The sequence below is a fragment of the Aquarana catesbeiana genome, linkage group LG01 (genome assembly GCF_042186555.1).
Source record: "Aquarana catesbeiana isolate 2022-GZ linkage group LG01, ASM4218655v1, whole genome shotgun sequence".
Lineage (NCBI taxonomy): Eukaryota > Metazoa > Chordata > Amphibia > Anura > Ranidae > Aquarana > Aquarana catesbeiana.
The window spans coordinates 949,674,360-949,690,606 of NC_133324.1; the positions used below are offsets into that span (position 1 = coordinate 949,674,360).

Here is a 16,247-nt window from a genome sequence, read left to right on the forward strand (position 1 = left end):
CGTTCAGACCGGCGCTCACGAAGGCGTCGGTCAATTTGGATAGTGATGGCAATGAGCTCTTCTAAGGTGTCAGGCATTCCTACTCGGGCAAGCTCGTCCTTAAGACCCTCCGATAACCCCATGCGGAACTGGTGGCGTAGGGCTGCGTTATTCCACTGAGTATCCGCGCTCCAGCGTCGAAAGTCCATGACATAGTCCTCGGCCGGTCTACGGCCTTGCTGGAGCGCGATCAAGGCTGCCTCAGCGGTGGCAGCCCGCTGAGGATCCTCATAGAGCTGGGCCATGGCTTCAAAAAAGGCAGGTAGGGTCTGGACCTGTATGGCGTTGGATTCAAGTAAGCGATGAGCCCAGGTCTGGGGTTCCCCCTGTAGAAGGGATACCACAAACCCCACTTTGGTGGCTTCCAAAGAAAAAGTCCGTGGCTGTAATCCAAAGTAAAGTTGACAAGCGCTGCGGAAGGCCACAAACTTAGTTCGGTCACCGGAAAACTTGTCAGGAACAGGTACTCTTGGTTCTGGTGGAAGCATGACCACTGAGGGTGGTGCTGCGGCCTGTACTGGAACAGCTGCGGGTGCAGAGGCCACACCACCGGAACCACTGAGGTTTAACACTTGCCCTTCCAGTCTGTTATAACTGTCTTGTAGAGTCTTTACTGCTTGGGTGAGGGCCGCCAAGTGTGTACAGATCTCCTGAATAGGAGAGGTCTCTCCTGCAGGCTCAGTCATGGCTGTTCGTACTGTGAGGTACCTGGTAGTGAGCCTGACTGGTAGAAGGAGACCTCTCTTAAGCGCTGGTTCAGGAGCCGCTGGAAGTGGGAACAGTGGTCTCCTGAGCACAGTGGGTAGGAGGGCCTGATGCAGGTTCCAGCAGAAGCAGACACCGGAGCTGGGAGGATGTTCCGCAGGGATGGCTGAGCTGTGGATGTAGGTAACTGGTGCAGGCTGGTAGGTTGGCTGGCAGCCGGATATGAAGACAGTAGCTGGAAGCAAACAGGCAGGCTGGAAGCAGCGTTAAAGGCACAGGCAAGCAAGGTCAGACAGTCCGTATTTGGCAGGAGATCAGGCAGGGTATAAACAGGAGGGATGATCCAAGAATGGTCAGACAGGCAGGAGTTCGGCAACAGGTATCAGAGTAAACAAGGTCAGACAAGCCGGGTCGGATGGGAGACAGGAGAGTAGTCAAACGTAGCCGGGTCAAAAGTAGTAACAAGCAGGCAGATACTGGAACTTTCAGGTGCAGAGCTGCAGACGAACAGCAGCTAACATGAGCACCTGTCACCTTCTTAAAGGCCCCTTGGCGCCAAACGGCGCTAGCGCGAACGGGCGCGCGCACGGGCGCGCGCGCGCACCCGCGAACGCGCGAGCGCGCGTACAGGCATCCGCGGGAGCGCACCGGCGCCCCCTGGTGGGGATTTTGGCTGAATTCGCTGGAAAGCACTCCTTGTGGACCTACGTGCACGCAGGTTCACCCGACGACTGCTGACATGCCCCTGACAATCACTGTAATTCTCTTGATCTCAATACTGTGGAGCAGATGAGGAAGGAGTTTTAGGTGAGGAAAATAGATCAGGCAGGAATGATCCCACAGAGCCACAAGAACATCCACTGTTTCCACCAGAGGGTCCCTATAACTGAGGACAAGCCTGTCCAATTTGTTGTTGAACCTGGAGGTCAGGAGGCCCACCTTCAGTATCCCCAACCTTTGATACTGGTTAAAAACACTTTTGGGTCCAGATGCTGCTGGTTTAGGTATTCTTCCTTCCAATTTTCTGTGATCTGAATGTAAACAGTGGACAAAGCTAGAATGTGGAGTCCTGCCCAGGGCAGGATCATTTCTACCTTTCTTGTCCCTGAAAGACTTCTGGTTCGGCTTTGATGATTGATGTATGTCACTCATGTTGTTTTGTCCAGCTGAATACTAATCACATGGCCCTCCAGTTAGTGTGTCTAACAGAAAGACAGGTCACTCAAACCTCCAGTATGCTCATCAGGAGATGATATTACTGCAATGGCCTAGTCCCCAGCATTAAGTGCCCCGGACTCCTTCCTAGTCATAATGGGAACCAGTTATGAAGATATTCAATAAGGCCAGAAGGAAAGACTTCCCCAACTTTAGAGCAGTATACCAGAGGCACTAGGCAGGGAAAACCTAATCTTTGGTGTCGGACAAATTGGTCTGTCCACAATGACAGGATGTTGCGTTGTAGGGATCTGGAGAGAAACTGGGCAAATGGGACTGGCTCAAAAAAAGGCTACCATAAGTCTGGGAACTCTCATACAGAATCAAAGAGCTGGTTTACTCCTGGACTTAGGAGTCTGAGGTCTGGAAGTAGATAGTTTGAAGCTTCTCTTGGGGAAGAAATATTCTAGCTTGGGTTGGATCTAGGCTAAGACCCAGATATTCCAAGTGATGAGTTAGTTCCAGTGCGGGACTCAGCCAAATTTCTGCAAGCTCTGAGCTACATTGTCAGTCAGAACTTGAACCAACTGTGCCCTTAACAGAAGGTTATCCGAATATCCCACCTGGGAGCAAAGCAAGGCTAGCATCTTTGTGAATACTCAAGGTGCAGAAGATAGACCAGAGGGCAGGCCACAAATTGGAAGTGATGGGGATCCACAGCAAGGCAAAGGAATTGCTAATGAGGTGGAAAAGTGGGGACAGGCAAGTATGCATTCTTGATGTGCACAGAGTCCAAAAGGTCTCCCTGATCCCTTTTGGTTTGTTAACATTAAATAAGGTTGTGTAGAACCCCTGGAACTGTTCTGCTATAGGAGTGGAGCAATTACCCCCTTCCCCAGAAGACCCATGCAGGTTCCATAGAAAGCTGGTTATCTGCTTGGTGACCCAAGCAAGTTGAAAGACATGAACCAGGGAGGGAGCTGAGAGCGAAATTCCAGCTTGTACCCCATGGAAACCACCTTCTGCACCCACACATCTGTGATACTGGCTATACAAATATCTACAAAGGGTAACGTACTGTATGCCCCCCGCACACTTTAGAAAGTGGGAGTGCCCCCTCATGCTGAAGAAGATTTATCTGAGGGTTTGAGGGACTTAGATATACAGGTTTTGAAAAAGGACTGGAAACCAGGTTTAGGCTTGACTTTGAAGGTTACTGAGAGTAACGAAACAACAAAACAACAAAACAAACCACATACCAAGCTAAGCCCTAGGCTTTTTCTTCTGGGGTAGATGGGTACTCTTGCTTCTAGTGGTATCCTTAATGAGGGTAGTCAGGGCAGCACCAAAGAGTCCCCTCGAAAGGTATGCAAAGCAGACACTTTTTGCATGGCAGCCCAAAATTTTACCCAAAGAGTGCTCCTCATGTTCATGGACAGGAGGCTCAAGCAGGTGATGAGACGAGAGACCTCTAGCAAACTGTCTACGCAGTAGTTCAGAGATTACCACAGAGCTGACAAGTTTCATACAGCCATACACCAGTTTTAATATCAATATGCAGCAGCCCATACTATAAAAAGGTTCATCACAGACTCAGACCTTGGAATAAAACTGCTTTACTTAGACTGCAGACAGTCCAACCTTTATACTCACGGGAAGAAAGCCTCAAAATGGGAGCCAAAGCCATAGATGTTAAAGTAACATCCGAGAGGTAAACTCTTCAATAGAAGAACCAGGGTCTCCTGCAGAGGAAAGACAATAAATGGGGTGACTTTACAGGAAAGAAATAGTGAAAGGCTTGAATGTAAATAGCTGTACAGTATATGGAACATAGTTTTTTGGGCAAAAGTTAGCAGCATAGCTCCCAACTGTCCCTATTTTCGAGGGGCCGTCCCCGATTTGGAACAAAGTTCTTCTCTCCCTCTTTCCTCCTCATTTGTCCCTAATTTTGGTCGGATCTATATAGTTGTGTATAAAAATGCACTATTTATCTATCAAAAAGCGTTTCCCAGCACTAAAACTGTTATCCAATTTCAAAAGCCAATATAAAGGAATAGTAGTAGTAAAAAAGCACTTTTGGGTTTAACCAATTTTTTTTTGTACAATTCTCCTTTAAGAGGGCATGACAAGGAAAGTGTCCTATGCCTATATACTTTTGCTAAAAGGTGTCCCTCATTCCCACCTAAGAAAGTTGTGAGTTATGTAACAGTGATGTGCCACAATGGTCAGGATTTGGCCCAGCTATTTGTATTTATAACCAGGTTGACAGTGACAGCCTCTCCTTACCTACTTTGCTGAAAAGAAGCTTGTTGTTTATAGAGGTCAATAACTTAAACTGAAATTTATGCTCACAGCTTAATGAGTTGGAAGATTGTCTTCCCCTCCCTGTCTGCCTGTTCCGATCAGAGGTATATTTACTTTAATGGAAACTGATGTGACAGGAATTCCTGTGCTCTTCAATCATATAATCAAGCACAGATCGTTTTGAAAAAACTTGTCATTTGTATGACTGGACGCTTTAAATTCACACAAGTTCTACTGTGACAAATCAAGCCCAGGTTCAATGAACTTCTCCAAATATCACCATAGCTTCACATTCAAGCAATTAAAGCTTATCTAATGATCAGGTAGGTCTTCCTAACAAGGCATTGCAAATAAAGCCAGCTTGAGCTACTTGTCAGCTCACATGCAGGGGGTAAACAGTAAACAGGGGGATCAGAGAGGCTTGTGCTTAGTTTAGTGGCCCCAACAGGGTGGTTCATCCTCAGGAAGGCTCTACCTACCTGGCTTCAGCTTGATGTCTTGTGCTAATTATAGAATTAGTGGCACCAGAGGTGCTAAATATTGAACCTATAGGATGCTAAGTGCAACAGAGGTGATGCTGAGCACTAAAGGCACTTACATAAGGGACAACCCATGCCCCCCCTGATGCTAAGTGACCGATTTTTGTAAATGTACAACTGTTTAATATTTACAACAGAGGTCCTGAAACACTTCTTCATTCCGTCAGACTTAGATGGTCAAATTGGGCAATTTACTGACCCTGGCACTATGAATCCTCTGTGGGGCATTTGGCTCAGAATTCATTGAACATTCCATACTGCCAGACCGGTCCACGAGGAAAATAAACTCGCCGCAATTGGACTGCTCCTGTCCAGCTGGAAAACTCGGGTAGAAATTTAACATGGCCATTGACTCCACCATAATGGACCCTACAGAACACAAGGAAAAAATACGATTATCACAAAGAGACTGAGAAAAATATGATTCCAGCATTTCCAGAAAAGCTTTTACAGAGGCCACTGAACTATTTTAATGGCCTTCACCCCGTCACAGACTGTTGTTATTACCTGCAGATTTGTGTCTTTCACCAACAGAGTCATTTTGGGGTGGGTATATTTACCTTCTTCTGTCGTATTTAAACAACACCTCAGATGCTCTGGGCATTGGTTTCCCTTAATTCTCCAGGCAAAGGATCTACTCCAGCAACACAGGCCTAGATAAATTCTATTCCTTGAATAGCATAAAACCCTTCCAATTATCTTAAAAACAAATACAAGTTCCCTACCTCTGAACTCTTTCAGTATTTCCTGGAGAAACACTCCAAGACACAATCCAAAAGCCCAGTGGTGATTTTGAAGTTTTAAAGAGGTGTAACAGACATTTCACATACAGAACACAGAGCACAAAAATGAAAGACTGGCTTTGGTTGCACCTCAGATCTCTGTTTCAGGAGCTGCACAACAATGGGTGGACTAGCTCATAAATTGGTGGGAATTCCCTGAATCAATTGTTTCTGGAACAGAGTCTGTCAACAAATATACTGTATATAAAATATAATAAAATATATACTGTACTGGGCGTGATTAAAGATGTGCACAATAGAAAACAGAAAACATTTTTTAGTTTCTGATTCATTCATTAAGTTAATAATTTTGTTTTGTCATATTTGTTATGGTAGAATAATTCATTTTTGGAATTTGTTTCATATATTCTAATTCATTTTGTATATTTGTTATTTTCAAATCGATTTGAAATTTGTTCTATTTTATTCTTTTCTGTTCTAATCTAATCAATTTTTTTCTATTCTATTCTATTCTACTTTTTCTGTTCTATTGTATTCCTTTATAATCTATTCTATTTTATTATTTTCTATTCTATTCCGTTGTATTACATTCTATTTTATTCTAATATTTTTTATTGTATTCTATTTTATTCTTTTCTATTCTATTCAGGAGCCTTAGTAAGGATCATTATCATATTTCATTTTTATACCTTACTGTATTTATTGCATTATGTTACCATTTCAAATTCAAAATCATATTCGAATTTGGATAATTCTTTTAATACAATTTATTTTGGATTTGTTGGAATTCATTACTATTGTGATTCCGAAAGTCGCATACATCCGAATCTCTGAATAATGAAAATTTTGTCCGAATTTCGATTCTTAACAAAACGAATGGCACATGTCTAGATCCAAATACATCCCTAACAGTACATATGTAAAGCCTTATTTGATCTTAATCCAATGGGGGTGTACAATTAAAGCATTTGTTACCCTAAAAAGAAATAAAATGGATCCTGTTCCTTTAAAGCCTGTTATATAGCACAATGCTTGTGCTATGTCAATTGGCCCCCTGTATCACCTGAAATACCTGTCTGATCCTGCCTGGTTCTGCCCCCCCCCATAAACTGACCACGGTTTATCACGGCTGCTGAGCCCTGACACCATGGTCACTTTACGTGCCTCTGTCATCCGCAGCTCTCCTCTCTGCTCTCCTGTGTCATCCTCATTCCTTCCTCCCTGCCTGTCAGCTCCATGTCAGGGCCCACCACCCCTCCTTCTGCAGAAATAACTGTCATAACTTTATATAATCCTGTTTGTTCCCTAATGCTGTGTGCCTGTCTGTGTTTTATAAAAAGCTGTGTATATCTGATTTCAGAGCGCCGATTTTTTTCCTCTCTCCTCCTCTTTTCCCAACTGACGCCAGCCCCTCCCACTCTAGTTGTCAGATCGGGAGAGGGGAGAGCCGCAGGGCACGTGAGCGCAGAGCAGCGCTCTGAAATCAGGTATACACAGCTTTATTTTTATAAAACACAGAGACAGGGGCACACAGCATTAGGGAACAAACAGGATTATATAAAGTTATGACAGTGGCTTAACAACCACTTTAATCAATTCAGTCTTCCTTCTTTTTCATGGCAGCCAAACAAACCCTGGACAAGGCCTGTTGCTCCGATACGCCAACAGTCATGGTTAAAATGGCATGGTATCTAGCAAATGGGATCGACTTCTGTCCAGCCATAGTGACCATAAATGGATCGAAATTTGTCCGGTCCCTGCTGAACCAGCCAAATTTAGATCCATGTATGGCAGTGTCACGCTTACCCCTAACGCAAGTGGTCAGACACTATAGCTGGCTTCTGTGTTCTTCATCTATAGCAGCCCCCTTTCCCATAAGGCAAGCAGGCCAACATAATGCTATAGTGCCTGGCCACCACATCCGGTAGAGCTGCACGATTCTGGGAAAAATGAGAATCATGATTTTTGGATTAGAATAAAGATCACGATTCTCTCACGATTCTCGCAGCGTAACATCATCTTTCACATTAAACAAAAAAATTGAGCTACTACTTTTTTTAAAATTAATTAAAGTGTATTTTTTTTAAAAAAAAATTGCATTTGAAAGACGGCTGCGCAAATACAGTGTGACATAAAATATTGCAACGACTGCCATTTTATTCTCTAGGGTCTCTGCTAAATAATTACATATAATGTTTGGGGGTTCTAAGTAATTTTCTAGCAAAAAAAAAATAATTTTAACTTGAAACCAAGAAGTGTCAAAAAAAGGTTTATTCTTTAAGTGGTTAAACTGCCCTCACCTACAGACCGAAGTTCATTCCTTTGATCTAAAGAACAAAACGTTACAATGTTTATAGTTAGCTCAGAGGAATGTTGTGAAACTTGGCAGACTGCCTGTTTTTTTTGTATTGTTTTTTGACAGCTGTCAGCTTGAGCAGAGAACTCTGTCTATAATCTGGAAAGTTTTTGTTAACCTCCCTGGCGGTAATCCTGAGTTTGGCTCGGGGGTGAATTTTCAGTACCAAAAGCGGTAACCCCGAGCTACACTCGGGATCGCACCGCAGGATCCAGGCAAAGTTACTTACCTTGTCCCCAGGATCCTGTGATGTCTCCCCGCTGTGTGTGCAAGCCGTCCCCCACTCAATCTATCACAGTGCCGGGCTCCATTCCCTACGAGCGTTGCGACGCACGGGGGCCGAGCGCGGCGCCAAATTAAAAAAATTAAAAACACATTACCCATACAGTACTACTAGTATTACTGTATCACATTATTTCACATCCCTTTTGTCCCAATAGGTGCAGGAACTCCCCTTTTCCGAGTCACCCCTTTTCCCTGCCCCTAGTCACCTCTGAGCACTGTCCCTTGGTTCCACCCCTTACCCACCTCCCAGTACCGCCCATTTTAGACAATACAGAACCAAGTATCATTTTGTGGTGCTAAGTAAAGTAAAATAGATCCCATTCAACCAACAATAGATCCCCCTAACAACAATGTACCACCCAAAACAAAATCCCCTCCCCCCAGCAACAATAGACAGCATCAGCATCAATAGATCTCCGCACAGCCAGCATTAATAGACACTCTGGCAGCCATCAACAATAGACCCCTCCCCCAACAGTAGATCTCCTTCAGCAACAACTGACCCCCCAGCAACATAAGACCCAACCCTAGCAACAATAGGTCCCCCACCAGCAACAATAGATCTCCTTCAGCAACAGTAGACCCCCCTGCAAAAAATAGATCCCCTCTGTGACAGACTCACCCGGGATAGAGGCTTTTGGAGGGGACTGAATGTAAGCCTCTTGCCTACAGATTATGGGCCCAGGCATTTGGGGTACCCTTGAGGTGTTGTTACTTTGGCTTCGGGTTCTTGTCCCCCAGGACACACAGACTCTGGGGGCCCTGCATTTGCCATAGTAGCAATAGTGACTGAGTCATACTGTTGGGACTCATACTGTGAGAAGATGCTAATGTCATCAACTCCACTCACCTGTCTGATGTCAGCTATAATGTGTTTAATGTAAATGAGTTTAGTCTGGCTTACCACAGGTTCTAAGGGTATTCAACTCATTGTTGTTTATTCTAATTAACCCTGTGTTGATGTTTATGGTAATGTGTGTTGAATAGTCAATGAGCTAGGAGACGTAGTCACTTAGTCTGGGTAAAAGGATTAGTTAATTAGCTCATGTTAATTAGGTTAGGTTTTAGTCATTCTGCTGTGTATATATTTGTGTGAGATCTCAAATAAAAATATAGTCCATGTTAGCAACAAGCAAGTGTTGCCTTGTTTTGTGCTTAGAGAGGTTGGAATATCTGTATCCAGACTACAAGGACGTGGTATATGACGGAAGCACTCAAGTGGAGTGTGGGACGTTCCGTGGCATTGGTGGCAGCGGTGGGATGCTTCTGGCAGTCTGGGAAATCTAAACCTCCACCTGGATCCAAGATCAGCATAGCAGACTTCAGTCACCCCAGCGGAGATATGGACCTGGCATCAGAGTTCCCGGGGCTGCTGCGGATCATCCTTTCAACATATACCAGGACTGTGTCTGAGGATGAATACCTGGAGCTTAGGCAGCAAATTTGGGTGGAGCTCTGGATTGGAGCCCTCCAGCTCGCTGGTATAAAACAGGGCAAGTGCTTTCCAACACAAGAACGAGTCAGTGACCAACGGGCATTGCGGATGGCATTCCTGGGAGAGCGGCCCCAGGAGCAATGGGTGACTGAGTTGGACAGGCTGGTCCAGCAGGAGATAGAGCTGGACAATCATTATCGGGCTCTGCAATGGCACGCAGAGCAGGGATATTTAGGGGAGACAACAGAAAGCTCTCCGGAGGGATATGACTTTGGAGGCCCTGGATTGCTGTGGGAGAGCCTTACAGATCATTTTGTGTTTGTCGATGAAGGGGAAACTGACCTTGAGGACCTGCGAGAATATAGAGAGGCTATGCTCGGTCTTGCAGGGGTCTCAGAGCTCAAACCTGATCTGGACCATTTGCTAAGGAAGGAACAGCATCTGGAAAGGGCATACAGGAAACTGCTAGAACACATTCAGCAGCATGCCAGAGAATCGACAGTGGAAAATCTGGAGATTGCCATCCCCAAACCTGAAGTGCTGACAACAGGGCAGAGCTCTGCTAACCTCTGCCCAGCAATGATAGCATCTTCTGGGTTCCATGGACAGGAGATGGTGAACCTATATCCCCAGACCTCAGTTGCAGAGACTGGGGATTTAATAGACGTTTCTGTAGAGGAGGAACCACCTAGCAAACCCCCAGCAGAAGTGCTGGACACCGGACAGAGGGTCCAAGACCTCTGCCCCCCACCTGTGGCAGTTTCGGAGGCTCAGGGTGAGAAGGTGGCAATCACTTCCCAGCAGCAGATACAGGGGGAGAAGGGAGAGGAGGTGTGTGTTGTCCCTCCCCAACAGTTGGCCAGGGTGGAGGAAGCGGACTTTTCTCCCCAGCAAAGATCTGTGCACCTGGGAGACAGTACCATAGACATGTCGTCCCAGCAGCCAGATGAGGGAATGGAAAAGGAAGCAACCGGCTCACCTCCACAATGGCAGCTACACAGTTTGGGAGTGGAGGAAGCCAGCCTCCTGCCCCAATGGTTAGCCGGAGCAGAGAATGCGGAGTCCCCAGCAGAAGTGCTGGCAACAGTGCAGAGTGCTACCAACCTCTGCCCAGCACTGGCAACAACTGTGGAGTCCCAGGGAGCCGGGGCAATCTGCCCCTCTCTCCAGCAACAAGCTGATGTAGTGGAGATGCTACTCCCAGCTGAATCGCTGGTAACAGGGCAGAGCACTGCTGGTGTCTGCCTAGCACCTACAATTTCTTCTCAGCTTCAGGGAACTGAGACAGTGGGCCCCTCTGCCCAGCAACAGGCCAAGCCATGGAATGGTAAACACCACCCAGATGAAGCGCTGACAGACGGACAGAGAGTCAATGACCTCTGCCTCACACCTACTGAGGTCAACTATTCCTTGCAACCAAGAAAGGAGATCATGCGGACAGACTTTGTGAGTTCACTCTGCCTGACTAACGCATGTCCAGACCAGGTGGAGGTCTGGGACCTTGTTAGTCAACTTTTGATGGGGGAGAAATGTGACAGACTCACCCGGGATAGAGGCTTTTGGAGGGAACTGAATGTGAGCCACTTGCCTACAGATTATGGGCCCTGGCATTTGGGGTACCCTTGAGGTGTTGTTACTTTGGCTTCGGGTCCTTGTCCCCCAGGACACACAGACACTGGGGACCCTGTATTTGCCATAGTAGCAATAGTGACTGAGTCATACTGTTGGGACTCATACTGTGAGAAGATACTAATGTCATCAACTCCACTCACCTGTCTGATGTCAGCTATAATGTGTTTAATGTAAATGAGTTTAGTCTGGCTTACCACAGGTTCTAAGGATATTCAACTCATTGTTGTTTGTTCTAATTAACCCTGTGTTGATGTTTATGGTAATGTGTGTTGAATAGTCAATGAGCTAGGAGACATAGTCACTTAGTCTGGGTAAAAGGATTAGTTAATTAGCTCATGTTAATTAGGTTAAGTTTTAGTCATTCTGCTGTGTATATATTTGTGTGAGATCTCAAATAAAAATATAGTCCATGTTAGCAACAAGCAAGTGTCGCCTTGTTTTGTGCTTAGAGAGGTTGGAATATCTGATATCTGTATCCAGACTACAAGGAAGTGGTATACTGACGGAAGCACTCAAGTGGAGTGTGGGACGTTCCGTGACACCCTCCAACTAGAATAGATCCCCTAGCGGTAAGCATCAATACCCTGCAGCACACCCCAGCACCCCTTGCCATTACATACAATCAGTCCCGGGGGTGCCGGAACTGTGTTCTCCCGCGTTCCCGCTGAAAAAAAGCCCTGTATATACTGTTCTTTCTGCCTAGAACCTGGAGCTTGTCCATAGCAACCAATAAAGTGTTCCTTTACATCAAAAGCGGTTTTAGACCAGCTAGAAAACAGCGATAATAAATTGGAATCACTTGAAGAATTGAGTGATAGTGATTTGTGGGGAAATTCGTCACCAAACACTGAAAGTAGCGACAGCGACAATTCTGCAACTGAGCAAATTTCTGTGTTTTTGATTTGATTACATTATTGAATAATTTTTACTACTATTATATTATTATTCATTATAATTATTTATAGTTATTTATTATATTATAATTTATGATTTCGTGTTTCAAACTTTATCATACCCGGCTGTCTACTAGATTCTTGTTTAGACAGATTTAAGTGCGTTATTCCTAATGCCGCGTACACACGAGCAGAATTCCCGACAGAAAGAGTCCGATGGGAGCTTTTCATCGTATAATCCGACCGTGTGCATGCCCCATCGGACTTTTTCTACCGAAAATTCAGACGGACTTAGATAGAGAACATGTTTTTGTTCTTTCCGATGGAACAAATTACTATTGAAAAAAACACTCGTCTGTATGCTGTTTTGACGCACCAAAAACGGCGCATGCTCTGAAGCAAGTAAGAGACAGAAGCTATTGGCTACTGGCTATTGAACTTCCGTTTTCTAGCCCCGTTGTACGTGTTGTACGTCACCGCGTTCTGGACGGTTGGAATTTGGTGTGACCGCGTGTAGGCAAGACAGCTTGAGCGGAATTCCGTCGGAACTCCGTTGCAAAAACCTTCAGAGTTTATTCCGACAGCAAAACCAGTCGCGTGTACAGGGCATAAGAATTACAGGCCTACAATATAAAATGCCAATTTTCCATGCAAAACATTGTACCCCTTTGAGCATCAAAAATCTGACATAATCATACCGCCAGGGAGGTTAAGATCACGAGGGGGAAAGAATCACAATCTCGATTCTTAACGATTAATCATGCAGCTCTAACACCCGGGCAAGTGTGAACCGAGCAAAGAAAACTTGCAGTTGGGCAGACAGGTGGAGTGGTTCAATGACAGTCCAGGTACAAGGCAAGCAAGGTTCAGAGTAATCAGGGTCCCATCCGTAGTCAAAAGGCAGGCAGAGTTTAGAGAATAGTCAATATCTGATCTGAGGTCATAAACGGGAATCCAAACAGCAGAGCAGGACACACAGACAGAGAGCTTGAGCACGTATTACACACCCTATCAAAAGTCAGAGACTGCTGGTTTGGCTGGCTAAAATCAGGTTTGGTCTCCACCCAGAGACTGGCTACATCAATCACCTTGCAGGGGGACAGACAGGGAGAATGCTTTCTTTTCCAAACCAGGATGCTGGAACCAGCAGCTGTGATGGAGCAGGAGCATCACATGCTCCTGACAGGCGGGCTTAAGAACAAGGGTTGTTATAGAAGGTGTTTCCTGTTTAATACAGAACCAGTTGTATGGATATACATTTCATTATTTGTCCCCTTAGGTTGGATTTTATTTTGTCTGTTGCACAAAGATCTGTACCGCTGATCTTCTGGGTTGACCTCTATCTCTGATGAAAACATTTTTAATAAAAAAAAGTTATTTAAACTGAAAAGCACAAGAAAAGGAACATTGTAAAAAAAAGCATGTGGGTGCAGCTACAAAGGACCCCAAGGGAAGAGTATCTGTCAGCATACATTACCAACTGCAAACTGGTAGGATCTTGTCCTACAGATTAGTGTACAGTTCTGGCTCTAAGTGAAAATTGCTATGAGAAAGGTTCAATGAACTCCATTTGTAATACAGTACAGCAGTGTTTGCTATTAACACATATGGTAAGCAGCACTCCACTTTGTTTCTTTGCTGAACCACAACAAGCTTTATTGGTATCAGATTGGATCAGACAGACCAGAGGCGTAACTAGAACCTTCAGGGCCCCGATGCAAGAAATCATGAAGAGCCCCCCTGGCCCCTGATCGGGGCCTTTCCCTTCCCACTGATCCTGGGGCCATTTACTCCCATTGTGGGACTCTTTATTATGGTTCCGCAGTGGCCCACATTCCTGCCATCTTGGGGTCCCCCCTCACGGTGGCGAAATGCCAGAGCCCAGTTGCAAATGCGACCCTGGTAGTTCCGCAACTGCTGTCCGTAGTTATGTATTTTTGTAGTTTTTTTTATTATTTTTGTTTTGATTTTTTACCATTTTACCATTTTGGGGGCTTTGGTGAAATATCAGAGGTCTAAACAGACCCCTGATGTCTCACTTTTGATACAGAGAATGGGACCGAGGACAGGTTCATAAGTTCCTATCTCTGCAGCCTCAGCTGCAGAGAATGAATGGAAAGGAGTAGCCCTGTACAGAGTTTCCAGCTCATTCATAAACTGAAGCATAGTAAACAGTTTACTATGCCTCAGCTATAAATTAATTCAAAAAACACACACACAGTCAGTGAGCAGGGAAGGGGGTGAGGGGGGACCAGAGAATGACACAGGGACCCGGGACAGCAGCACAGGGATAGGGAGGTGGCGGGAGCATGTGGAGGAATCAATGCCCTCCATTTCCCTTCTGCACCCGCTGAATGTCAGTGGGAGGGACAAAAAGGGAAGCAAGCATTCAGTGGCTGCATGGAAGGATTGGTTCCTCTACATGCTGCTTCCCCCACCTCCTTCCTATATAGGCATACGGGGGGGGGGGCTGCATGGGCCCCCTGGAGCAGGGGCCCAGGTCGCAATAGCGCGTACGCCCCTGAGACAGACATTCTCTCCACTGTCTTATGTGACTTCACTCCTGACACTTTTCACCCAATTGTCTTAATCGCAGGTCAGCTATGCCCATTGCGTGAAATGCATCAGCTGGCAGAGTCCCATCCGATGGTGGAGAGAATGTCTGCCTGACCTGATCTGGTATCAATAAAGCTTGTTGTGGTTCAGCAAAAAATCTGAGAAGGCTGAATCTCCGAGAGCCTTGTTCACCCACGGCCGCCTGTTGCATATGTTTACCTGGAGCAGTGTCATTCACGTTCATATGTAGCATTTGTTGTAAAGTGGACATTGGCACAAAGGAGCGCTTTTACTGTAACAAGTCATTATACTGGGGACGCAGATCGCTAGATGTCATGTCGGTTTATTTTGTCACCTGATGGCGTCAGTCCGGATTCCTGGGCGGCATCTGTGGCTCCAAGCCCCGCCTCCACAGTGACGCTGGGTTTGTTCACATCCGTATAATAAGCCAATAATTCTACATCTCGATCAAACTTGTGACCCTCCGCCAGTGACACCTACAAAATGTGAAATTAAATAATTGTAGGTAATCCATCATCTTCAGTTTATTGAGGGGTGACATGAACACATGAGAGGACTGCAAAATTATAACAAAGGAGCTCTTTTTCAAAAAAAAACTTATTTTGTCATTTTCTTTCATGACATACAAGACTTGAAACATTTTAATCCCGTCATTGTGTAGTGGAATGTTGTAGATCTCCTATGTAGTCCACAAAAGAAATGAGCCTTCATACTATTTTGTGTCCCGCTCACCTTGGCGCTGGTCTTGTCACTATCCGTGTACTCCAGGGGGGTGATGTTACATTTTGACTCGATCTTGGCGATGCCGTACGTGGACTGGAAGTGAGCGTTCAGGCTCAGCGTGTACGGGATCTCACCAATCGGCACCTGAGGACGTGTGGCTGTTATACTCACATCATGATCTAGAAGACATAAAAAAAGGAAATATTTCACTGTTCAAAGTGCATATCAGCTTCTGTAGGGAAAAACCAATTTCCAGAACCAAGAAAAGACCAGGGCGTGTGGGAGGGCTCCTTCTCACAACTGGTCTCCTCAAGGGACAGACTGATTCAATTCAAGATTCTACATAGAGTGTATTTTACACCCGTACGGTTACACAAAATCTACCCAGCTACTCCAGATTCCTATTGGCGGTGTGTGGCACCCTCAGCATATTTCATCCAAATTTTCTGGACCTGTCCACAGATAAAAACTTTCTAGACTGAGGTCACCACATTTTTTTAACAGTTACCACCATTCAAATTTCACTGGTGGTGGAGGTGTGTCTGTTGGGTCTTGCAGACCCGCTGGCTCACCGCTGGGTGGCAAGAACCCTTCTGGGACTACTACTTTACTATGCACGCAAGCCCATTGTGCTTCGGTGGAAATCCCCTGTTGTACCATCCATTAATTTTTGAAAGCGATTAGTTAACACAGCCCTACCCATTATACAAGGCCACCAATGGCGTCCCTAGGGGGGGGCAGAGGGGGTCCTGACCCCCCCCCCCAACATTATGCTGTGTCCCACCATGTGCCCCCCCCCCCCCCCCCAATAAATTTTTTTTTTTTTTTAAATCAACGTCTAAGAGGGACGTTGGCAGGGAG

The 16,247-nt window shown here is 45.5% G+C and overlaps 1 protein-coding gene across 1 annotated transcript in view; it reads right to left on the reverse strand.

Annotated features, from left to right (window-relative positions):
* LOC141121648 (von Willebrand factor A domain-containing protein 5A-like) overlaps nucleotides 1-16,247 on the reverse strand; it is a 156,889-nt gene that overhangs the window by 104,959 nt on the left and 35,683 nt on the right. Inside the window, exons 5-8 of the mRNA XM_073611327.1 lie at nucleotides 15,396-15,565; nucleotides 14,998-15,139; nucleotides 4,942-5,111; nucleotides 3,553-3,641 (exon numbers count right to left, since the gene is read on the reverse strand). Coding sequence (XP_073467428.1) covers nucleotides 3,553-3,641; nucleotides 4,942-5,111; nucleotides 14,998-15,139; nucleotides 15,396-15,565 — 571 coding nt within the window. The remainder of the gene's footprint in view (nucleotides 1-3,552; nucleotides 3,642-4,941; nucleotides 5,112-14,997; nucleotides 15,140-15,395; nucleotides 15,566-16,247) is intronic.